Source organism: Mastomys coucha, unplaced genomic scaffold (genome assembly GCF_008632895.1).
Source record: "Mastomys coucha isolate ucsf_1 unplaced genomic scaffold, UCSF_Mcou_1 pScaffold22, whole genome shotgun sequence".
Taxonomy (NCBI): domain Eukaryota; kingdom Metazoa; phylum Chordata; class Mammalia; order Rodentia; family Muridae; genus Mastomys; species Mastomys coucha.
Window position 1 is genome coordinate 79,421,369 of NW_022196905.1, and position 11,595 is coordinate 79,432,963.

Here is an 11,595-nt window from a genome sequence, read left to right on the forward strand (position 1 = left end):
AAAGTAGCCAAAACTCCAGAAGGAACAGGGAGGAGCTCTTAATACTCCACACATAAGTAAAGACCTATTGGCTGTCGTAGATTCTAGGAGAGGATGAATTATTATGGAGAGAGGTGGCTGTTCATAGTGTTCATGCTCCTGTGATGTCATGATCAAATGCATGTGTATACACCACTAACTGAACTTAATGGCTCATTAAAAATCAAATAACAGGACACAAAGTTGGCATTGCGACATATTGGGTGAGGCCAGTCGGAAGCAGAAAATTGCTCATAAGGAAAGATTTTAATATTTTATTGAACCAAGGTAAGAAATTCTGTATGAATGAATTAAACAAAATCAGCAAAGTAGATTGTGTGTATGGGGGGGGGATGTTTCAGATACAAAATATAACACGAGCTAGGCGATGCTGTGAGTTAAAAATATGATTTTCTCTTGGATGTGTACTTTCAAAGTAAGAGAAAATGGAAAATTTGGCAACTTAAGTCTACTCCAAAAGGCAGAATGAGAAGGACAGTGTTTATGTCAATTGTGAGAGATAAGGAGGAAAGTAAATTAATAATGTTGCCAAGTCAGAAAACTCCCAAGTATTGGAATTTATGTCAGGAACAGTAAGAATAAATGTTTGAAAAGTATTGCTTGAAAAATGCTTCTGGGAGCTGGACAGATGGCTTAGAGTTTAAGAACACTGACTGCTCTTCCAGAGGTCTTGAGTTCAAATTCCAGCAACCACATGGTGGCTCACAACCATCCGTAATGAGATCTGACGCCCTCTTCTGGTGTGTCTGAAGACAGCTACAGTGTTCTTACATATAACAATAAATAAATCTTGCCGGGCAGTGTTGGTGCACACCTTTAATCCCAGCACTTGGGAGGCAGAGGCAGGTGGATTTCTGAGTTCGAGGCCAGCCTAGTCTACAGAGTGAGTTCCAGGACAGCCAGGGCTACACAGAGAAAACCTGTCTCGAAAAACCGGAGAGAAAAAAAAAAAAAAAGAAAAAGAGAAATGCTTCTGATTAAAGGAGGGTAGCCTCCACCACAGGTCCTTTAAGGAATATTTGATGGAAGTTTGGTGTACCCAAAGATAACCAGAAACAATGGATTTCCTTATACAGATGGAAAAGTGAGTCGATTTCAAAGTGCAGTACCTGAATGCTATTATTTATGAGCAATAAAAAAGGAAAAATAAAAGAAGGAAAGAAAAATAGTCTACTAAATGAAGACAAAGCATGCTGGGCGTTTGTAAAAAGTCACTGATATTTAGAGAGGTTTTTTCAAAGGCTTTAATGTCGATCCAAAGTTTGTGAACCACAGAAACCTCAGTGATTGTTGTTGGGTATAGGTCCTCATTTACGTCAAAACATTCTAAACTGAAGACAGGATGTTGTTTTTATAGCTCTGAGTGTATATCTAGCATGAATCTTTGCATGCCTTCAAAATATAGTGAATCCATGAGAGCCCTCTTCAATGATGTCCTGACACTGTCTTGGTCTTGTTTCAGAGGGAAGGCACCAGGACTGACAACAGGTTCCTGCTGGAAGCAGCTGGCAGAAGCTCATTTCTCAGGACTCTGCTTCAGCCTTCATGAAGCTACTCTTTTTTCTTCTTTCCCATGTTAGCAGTCTTATGGCAACAAAAGAGGCAACATTTTGTGATGATGAATACCACAGCTACCACACAGACCAATAGGAATCCAATCACATCTAGAGAGTGGTACTGGAACCAGCTAAGGTCGTGCAGAGCTGGCCTAAGGTGCTTGGCTCCTTTGTTGCGCATGACATACTCGATCCAGAAGACAGCTCGGTCCAGGGGCTTCATTGGCTGATCATGGTGGATTCTGGATAATCTCATGGCATTCTCTTTATAGCTGAAGGGACAATGCATACAACTAAAATTAAAGAGAAGCTAATTTGTGGACTTACCTAACATTTATTGGTTTGGAGAAAAGTCCCACATGTGACTCAAAGTGAATTACATAAATTTCCCACACAAGTACTGTGTTTTATGAGGTGGCAGGAAGGACAGTTGATTGACAGGGAAGTCAGTGAGACAGTCTTGTTTAGGACAGTTTTTTTCTGAACTTGGTGTGTAGCTGACACCGGTCTTGTTATACTTTGTGAACTCCTGCATCCACTTCCGACTTATGAGCATACCAGTGTACGCCTACACCTCAGTTGCTCATGCTGGATGATTTTTGCTTTATTCCCCATAGAATATTTATTTTTAATTTAAAATTTGCAGTTGAACAATATTTTACATATTGGCAAGAGAAAATGTGTATGTGTAAGATTTAAGAACAAGAAGTGAAGTAGACACTGAATTCTCTTAAGCTCTATAGGAGCAGTATGTCATGCTGGATGTCTCCTCTCTGGTTTCAGTTTCTCCTGTTCTCATCTACCTCCATTTCTTAATTTCTTTTTATAACTAGATTCCTGTTTTGAAAACACTTGTTAAATTATCATTCTTCCTCGCACAGAATTTCCACCAGAATTCTCAGTGGACTAAAACCAATGCAATTCTGTTTCTGGACTAGGAGACTTTGTATGTAAGAGCCAGCAGCACTTTCTCTTGTTATTTTGCCTCTGGATATTCTCATTAGGTACCATTTGTCTATTGGAAAACCTTGAAATTACCAACAGTGTCCTCTGGGTATGGTAAGAATTTAATACTGTCTCTCATTTCTTCAGTACTGGTTATACAATATCACATATCATTATAGAAATAAAATAAAGCTTTGCCAAAAGTTTTATAGCTTCAGAAAATATGGGTAAATGTTTAACCTTTCATTAAGGTTAAGGTTTATGATTACTATGTACATTATATTATGTTTTGAAATAGTGTCCTTGTTACAATAGATATATATTTATGATATTATTTATGTATATAGAATAGTTTCAGACTAATCATGTCTCATTTATTGAAATATGAATTTAGAGTAACTTTATTGTTAAAATAAGCACATATTCCAGCCATGCAATATCACAAAGTTATTCAAAATTGTTCTCCTTCAAATAGGATAAAAATCAATCTGATGGTGTGAATCTATCAATATTTTAAAAGGAATAGCTATTCACATCAAGCATGAATGCACATATTTTCAATCCCAGCACTCAGGAGGCTGAAATAGGCAGAATTATATGAGTTCACGGCTGGTCTTGTGGTTATATAGTAAGAAATTAAAAAAGAAAAGAAAAAAACTACCTTAAAAAAAACTTCAAGCAATGAAAGAAACAGCAAATAGACTCACGAAGGGTCATTAATGACAGTCTTCAAGGCAGTGAGAAGGTCTGTAGTTGACAGTGTGTTGAAGTCCACTCTAACAGCTGCTCCCTTGGCTACCATGTGATTAATATTATCAGGTTGATCCACAAACAAGGGAATACCAACAATAGGAATGCCATGATAGATCGCCTCATAGATGCCATTGGTTCCACCATGAGCTATAAAAGCTTTGGTTTTTGGATGGCCTGCAGTGAGAAGAAGTTTTACTTAACTATTGATCATAATATTAAAGAGAGGGGAAATATGAAGATCCAGAAAGGGCTGCTCTCAAGTAAGTATATTATTATAGCCACAAACATCTAGTGGAACTTTGCCTTACCCAGAAGGTCATTCTGGGGGATCCACTTGTACAGCCGAGTGTTGGATCCTAAAGTGTCTGGTTTCTTACCATCAAATCTCCACAGAACCTGTTACACACAGACAACACCTTATTTAATTAAGGAAATTCCAAGGTTTTGGTATATTTTGATTCTGGAGAATTGAGATTATTCAGTTGAATATTATCCAGATGAAATTTAAGAGAGGGGAATTCTAAAATAATATGAGATATTAAAAAACTGAAATAAATAATATATTTTCTGTACATGGCTTCATACTAACTTGAGCTGGACATTTAATTATACTAATTTTATATGTCTGATAATTACTGAGAAATTCTTGTATATACAACAATTTTAGATAGTTAATATGACCCTTATTGGGAAAACAATGTTAAATTAATAATAGTTTATGATTATGTATATTTCATATATAATCCTATATAAAGGATAGATGTACATATTATCTATAATCTCAATATTGCATCTTTTTAAATCATAGGCACACAGTTTTATCTATATTTTCTTGTTCTTTCAGCTATTCATTTTAATTAAGTTTGTCTTGATTCATAATATGTCATGTAATATAATTTACCATTTCTAAAAATAATTACTTTCTTACCAGCAAATATACTTAAATTCAGATAAAATTTATTAAGGACTGTGCATGGAAAAATGTCAATAGGAAAATTTAAAATATGCATTCTATTGTTCTAAATACATTTCATGTCTAGTATCAAACAGTTCTAAAGTTCTAAAGGAATTTTCACAAACTGGAATATGAATTGTCAGTCTTTACTTTCTGTATGCTTTGTGTTTAGTAAAATAAAAAAATTATATCCATAATAGGAGAAATCAGTATCAAGTAATAGAGCAAATGTAGTTTACAAACATCAAAAGACTTCTGCTTTTAGGAAGTAATTCAACAATACAATTTACGAAGTTGGGAGCTTCTAGATTCTTCCTACACTCTCCTTGCTTACATAAGACTCCATCTTAAACTACAGTCTCTTTCACCATCCTGAAAAACATGTTTTTCCGATATGCTAGAAGCATAGTTCTTCCTGATGGGTTCATAATTTTATAGTCCTGGGCTCACTTCAGGTTAAGACCTATTTTCACCTTTTCTTTTATATTTTTCTATATCAGTTATTGGGAAGAAGATATTTTCCTCTTTCTTTACAGATATTTTTGTTTCATGTTATGTATGTGGGTGTTTTTGCCTGCATGTAATTCAGTGTGAGTGTTCTGTCTGGGGTCCTGAAGAGCACATCAGATTACCTGGCAGTTGAGTTGGGCATACTTGTGAGCTACTATTCACGTCCTAGCAATCAGGCCTAGTTCCCCTGGAAGAGCAGCCTGTGCTCTTAACGCACCACTGAGGCATCTTTCCAGCCCCAGCATAATACTCCCCATTATTGTATTTCTTTCTTCTGTTTCTCCTTCCTTCCCTTCTTTATTTTCTTTTACTTCTCTTTTCCTCTCACTTTCTTTGAGACATTGGCACACTAAAAAGCTTGGGAATCAACATAAAGTGTAAACTGGTTGTAAACACGAAGAAAAAGACCTACCTCAGATCTGTAATTCCAACATGTCAGGTGTGCACAACTATGCAGGATCTAAGTGTGATCTTTCAGATCATAATGTCAATCAGAATCAGATTAATATTTTATCATCTTTATCTCATAATTTTCTTCTTCAAATGGTGTTTGAAATACATAGGAAAGAACCCATTACTTTTTCCATATGAATTTTCCCTACTGTAATCCTTTCAGAGTTCAATAGACTTACAATAATACATTTGTTTACCTAGTGGACACTTTATCTTACCTTCTGTGGAATCTGGGCAAGAGCAGAAGCAACTGCTTTGGCCTTTTCTTCTGTCAGGTTTTTAATTATTGATCCCAGAGAAAACACTACCACACCATGTTCTCCAGAGCTCTGAACAAATTCTTCCATTTCCTATGAAGACAGTTGTGATTTCACAAATGAATGGCTTCATGGGAAGCATTGTTTAAAGGACCAAGACAAACAGTACCAGAGGAAATCATGTAGTTACTGGAATTATTTTAGGAAGACCAGTGTATCCATTGCATCAGTACTCAGTGTTCATGGAGAGTGCATTTGTATAATTTGTACAATGGACCAAAATAAGAAAATTAGAGGAAAAAAGTATTGTTAGTAGAGATGTCAGTGAAATTTAGAGGATCTTTAGGGGGTATTTTAAAAACAACCTAAAGAGGAGGGAGAAAGATTATAAGGGCCAGAGGGGATGAATGACATACCAGTGTCTACCAGGTACAATAACACTGATGTTTATATAAGCTTGCAGGGACTGTAGCAACATGTCTAAGACCTGCACAGGTTCAAGCCGGATGAGTTCCAGCACTGAGAGTAGAAAATGGTCATGGACTTCCACTTCTAACTAAGAAGCTATTTGCAATTGATATCTGATAACACAGGGGAAAATCAGCTCTCCTTAATAGAGAGTGACTGGGTAAATCAATTATACCCTAGAGTAGACCCCAAGCCCAGGAATAGTTATCCAATCTAAAATAAATGTCATGCTTTTTTTTTTTTTTAAATCTTTTGTGTGCTTTTTCTTTCATTTTGTTTTGCTTGAGGTTTTTTGGTCTTAATTGTTTTTAAGTTCATTCCTTTGATTTTCTTTTTTTTTTGTGTGTGTGTGTGATTTCTTGGAGAGAAATGAGAGGGAAGAGCAGTGAAGGAGGAAGTAGAAAAGAAGAAAAGTAGGAAAGGAGGGAGAGAGGGAGATGAGAGATAGAGAGAAACTCCAAAAGGGGGACTAGCAGGTAGGGAGCATTTGGAGCATAAAAAAATAAATTAATTAAAAATTATGTATTCTCACATTGAAAAGAAAGAATTTATCTATAGTACATTTTAAATAAAAATAAATATGTTTCTACTGCCAAAAAAATAAAAGAAAAGAAAAGAAAAGAAAAAGAAACAAAAGAAAACTCCATGACATCCAATAAAAAGCAGTAATGCATTGAATAACCCCACTAGCCCTGGGAATAAATTGGGAATTGAAAAATAGGAATACCTCATAGTAAAAGCTTATGAAGAACAAAAGAAACACCAAAATGAAGAGACTTTTTTTTAACATTTAAAAACATATTTTAATTAAATAGAATTGAATCACATTCCTGTTCCCCTTTTGTACCACCGGTCTTCCCATAGACCCCCCTTCAATACCTACAATATCTTTTTTGTCATATTCCTTAAAATTTATAAAATATTATAACAATAAAAATAAGTATTATAAAAGTTGTTTGATACAAAACAACAATCAATTTAACAGTCTTATGTAGATGCTCGTCTACAGCAATGGTGAAAATACATTTTTCTCAATATAAATTTTAAATAACTCCAAACATATTAGCTGTATACTTAAAAATAATACATCACTACTAGTATTTTCTTAAATGAACATGAATATATAAAGATGAAGAGAACTTTTAAAGAGTTGAATAATGTTTGTAAATTGTTCAGAGAGTGTTAATTAAAAAAACACTCTAACAATAGAAAAAAGAATTCAATTAACTTAGGCAAATGATCCAAAGTAGTTGTTTTCTCAATGAAAATAGCCTACAATTATCTGAAAATCTTTCAATAATTATAGCTATCAGAAAAATTCAATTCAAAATATATCAATATTCCATCATAATCCACTTATCATGAATGTTACAAAAATTTAATATAAAAATGCTCCTAGAGATAATATGGAAATTGAACATTTATGCATTTATCATAGATGTAAATGTAAAATGAGATAAAAAACAAAAGTAAGCTTCTTCATATAAGTAACATTAATATGATATGAACAGTTGACCTATGCCACTCTTTGGTGATATCTGAGAGAAATAATGTCAGGGGAAAAATCTACATAATAATGTTCATACATCACTATTCACAATCCCCCTAATACAGAATTAGCTTAGATATTATTCTACTGATAAACATGTAACAAAGTGTTGGTAAATGTACATAATTGTATTTTATTCAGATAGAAAAGTATTATTATTATATAACTTAGGAAAATAGCTATTGTTTAGAGGATAGGAGGTTAAGCAATAAGTCAGACATAGATAAGTGTTATCTTCTTTTGTATGTGGAAACTACAAAGACAAAACCAAAACACGTGCAGAATCTAAGTGTAGAAAACCCACAAGGAAGTGGAAAGGTTAAAAGGGAGTGGTGTGTGGAAAACACATACATGAAGCTGTCTAACACTACCTGCAAGCCATGCCATCCTCCTGCTGAGCTAAGTCTGGAGTTTTTTCAGAAAACTGAATGGTTCATTCAGTTTTCTGTTTTTCTCTCTTTTCATTCTTTAATCTACCCTGTACATACAGGTCATTGTAACTTCACAAGGATTTTAGGACAATATCTCTGATCTCTGTTGGATATTTCTTCAATCTGTCTGTTTATCTATAATAACAAAATATATAACATTTATTACTCTGTATATAACAGTTATTCATCATTATAATATTTTCAAGTAGAATATAATTTCTATTTAGTGAAGAAATTGATTATTTCTTTAGCTGTTCAACATGTCTCTGGCATTTACTGTATATTTTTTTATTAGATAATTTCTTTATTTACATTTCAAATGTTATCTCCTTTCTTGGTTTCCCCTCTGGAAAAAAAAACCTGTTCCCTCCCCCTCCCCTTGCTCACTCTCTCCTGCACCTGTCCCTTGCATTCCCCTACACTGGGGAATAGAACCTTCACAGGGCCAAGGGCCTCTCCTCCCATCAATGACCGACTAGGCCATCCTCTGCTATACATATGAAGCTGGAACCATGAGTCCCACCATGTGTACTCTTTGATTGGTGGTTTAGTCCCTAGGAGCTCTGAGGATACTAGTTAGTTTATATTCTTGAAGAGAATATAAATTCTCTTTTATGAGTTACCTAAGTACCTTTAAATCACTGACCACATTCTAAAGTGATTTGACACTCTGCTTAAGAGTAAGGAGACCCAGAGATGTAAAGATAATGTATGTGTCAATTGTCAGAATTCTAATCCACTTTAAATATGTCTCATAAAACCAAACATCTAGAAACAGTGGTGAAGAATTGTTTCCCTGAAAAAAGAAAAACAGTTTATCAAGGGAAACAATTTAGGGTTACCTTAGGCAGTGGTTTGGCTGGTTTGCAATGGAGTCCTCCAACAAAGTCAAAATTAGGCAAGAAAGGGCGAGGAAATTCCAAGTCCCAGAAGGTTCGAATGAGCCATATGTCTGCCTTTCCCATCATCTCAGTTAATGTTGTGGGTCTCCCTGCACCCACAAAACACATAAAAACACACAATGGTGAAAGGAGTTTGTCTGTAATATAATATGTTGATTTCTGGAAGTGAATTGAGATCATGGAGACAAGGAATTTAAAATGTTCCAATTATGATTTATGATATATTATATTAACATAACTATTAATTTTGTGAAAATTACATTGATATCCAAAGTTGTACCAGTAAATTTTAAACATTTTGACTCTTGCAAAGAAGCTTGAAAATGCTTAGAAAAACAGCTCTTGTAGACTATTTCATCTATTTCATGCATTTTAGTAGCTATTCTCTTGATTTCTGATTTTCTTGATTGAGATGCACTGTGATAATCTGTAAGGTATGACTAAGTTTCCTTTATCACTGCTGTACTGTGCCCATTACAGGAGACTAGTAGTAATATCTTAGTTGTATATGCCAAAGTTATAGCTGGATATTTCTGTAAGTAGTTACATGTAAAGTCTGCCTCCTATTAATTTAGGTAATATTTTATTTAATGAAAAGGTATTTTAAAAATAACATGTGCATTTTTGTAGGAAGATTTAAGGCTTTAAGACATAAGTTTTATGGATCTGAAACATCTCAAATTCTAAGAAAATCAAGCTGCCTTTACTCTGTTTCTAGAGATACTATTTATTATGAAAAAGCTTTCATAATATTTTTGATAAATGTTTTAATTTATAAGTGATTAGCTTTTATAAGGGAACATATTTTCTTCAGTGCTACACAGATAGTTGAGGGAGTAAGTTATGAATCTGTAGTGTTCTCAAATACAGTCATTAAAGCACTCAGTGAAACCTGGAATTTCTTTCACTGAGACAAACAGAGCAGATCAAATGATTAACAAGAGAAATCTTCCCTGGATCACTTTCCATGGTTAGTAATTTCTGGAGTATTCTGAATAGTTACTCTATAGTATTTTGCCTTGTTTAGAGGCTATTTGATTGCTTTCTATTTTTCCTTTATCAGATCATAATTAAGAATCTCATTCTATGCCTTTTTATTCATCTATACACATTCACATTCAAACAAACATCTAGTCAGGATTTCAGAGTAACAATGAAAGGCAAAGTTTACCTAGAACATCACTGTAAAACTGACTCCAGGACTTCTCGTTAAATGTTTCAAACCAAAAGTCAAAATACAGCATCTGCAACATATTCTTCACCCTTTCCACAAATGTCATGTGGTCACTTAATTCTGACAGAACCACAGGCACATAGGAAGGAGGGAGTGGAAGTCCCCCGCTGTACTTTTCATATCTGTATCCAGGACAGAAGCGGAGACTGTAGACTAAAGGTGTCTTAAGCAGTTCTGCCAGCAGTTCACCACAGGGACCCACGGCATCTGAGAGAACGACATCAAACTTAGATCCTTGGAGTTTTTTCATAAGATTCTTGTTCCAAACTACTGCTTTGCAGAAACTTTCAATGATGTCTGAATATTCACCAAAGATTTTTTGCAGATTTGAATAAAATGTCCAAAATGAATGATTTTTTAAATTGTCTTTCATTTTTTCTACCCATTTTTCAAAAGTATATTCAAGATCATCTTTACTCAAAGGTACAGAATACATTTCAAAATTAATAGAAGATTCATTGCTAGGCTCAATGAGGATGGAAGCAGAAGATACGAGAACAGTGACTTCATGACCCCTCTGGACAAGCTCATCCAGAATTACTTTTATATTCATCCAATGGCTGTATTCTGTGGGCCACACCAGCACTTTCCCACAGGTGCCAGGTCTAATGGAGCATATGAGTTGTATCAACAGAAAAATTGAAGTCTGTTTCATAGACATCTTGCTGAAAGAGAATGCTTTTGCTATCTGTCTTTCTTCACAGATTTTCCTGATTTTATGTAAGTTCTATTAATCATGAAGTTAACATATAACTTCTAAACACATCACTGAATAGATGAGTCTGATGGTGTAACGTCCTGTGTAAATACACACATGGAACATGAACTCAAGGTTAACAAAGTTTGTCTCTTTTTTTTTGTTCCTGATAGTATTGAGCTACAATTGATTCACTTTTTTTTTTTAGTATTGAATATAGTTTATTTAGGGCATGAGGAGGAGAGTTTAGAGAGTAGTAGAGGCAGAGAAAGGCAGAGAGGAGAGAAGTAGAGGCTGACCATGACCACATGGAGAGAGTGGGGAAGGGAATGGGAAGAGAGGAGGAGCAAAGGGACAAGAGGCAAGAGAGAGGCAAGAAGCAAGAGAGCGATTCGCTGCTTATAAGCAAGTATCATGTCTTTTGTAAAATTGGATATTTTCTTCATTTACATTTCAAATGTTTTCTGCTTTCCAGATCTCTCCTTTGGAACCCCCCTAACCTACCTCCCTCTCCCCCGCCTCTATGAGGGTGCTCCCTGACCCACCAACACACCCTTGTCTTCCTGCCCTAGCATTTCCCTATACTGGGTCATGGAACACTCTCAGGCCCAAGGGCCTCTCCTCCCACTGATGTCCAACAAGGCCATGCGGCCAGTGCCATGGCTTCCACCATGTGTATTATTTGGTTGGTGGTCCAATCCTCAGGAGTTCCAAGTGTCTGGCCTTTTGACACTGTTGCTCCCTCCATGGGGCTGCAAACCCCCTCAACCTCTTCAGTCCCTTCTCCAACTATTCCATCGGGGACCCCAGGTGCTCAGTCCAGTGGTTGGCTGTGAGCATCTGCCT

At 35.4% G+C, this 11,595-nt stretch overlaps 1 protein-coding gene across 2 annotated transcripts; it reads right to left on the reverse strand.

Moving 5' to 3' along the window:
• Positions 1–1,264: 1,264 nt before the first annotated feature.
• Positions 1,265–10,713, reverse strand: LOC116070579 (UDP-glucuronosyltransferase 2B1-like). Of its 2 annotated transcripts, none has more exons than XM_031342011.1 (6): positions 9,990–10,713; positions 8,759–8,907; positions 5,430–5,561; positions 3,602–3,689; positions 3,248–3,467; positions 1,265–1,867 (listed from the first exon to the last, which is right to left on the reverse strand). In XM_031342011.1, the coding sequence occupies exons 1-6, from the start codon at positions 10,711–10,713 to the stop codon at positions 1,591–1,593; spliced, it is 1,590 nt and encodes a 529-aa protein (XP_031197871.1). In that variant the 3' UTR covers positions 1,265–1,590. The 2 variants fall into 2 exon arrangements, with proteins under 2 accessions (XP_031197871.1, XP_031197872.1); XM_031342012.1 differs by having other exon boundaries at positions 1,552–1,867; positions 10,242–10,713.
• Between the last annotated feature and the right edge of the window lie 882 nt (positions 10,714–11,595).

Excerpts from the sequence above, each read along its gene's own strand:
- LOC116070579 (XM_031342011.1), bottom strand. The coding sequence starts at position 10,713 with ATGTCTATGAAACAGACTTCAATTTTTCTGTTGATACAACTCATATGC. Across the intron at positions 8,908-9,989 it reads GTTTTACAGTGATGTTCTAG|GGAGACCCACAACATTAACT; the intron begins GTAAACTTTGCC and ends TTGTGGGTGCAG. Across the intron at positions 5,562-8,758 it reads CAGCCAAACCACTGCCTAAG|GAAATGGAAGAATTTGTTCA; the intron begins GTAACCCTAAAT and ends CTGTCTTCATAG.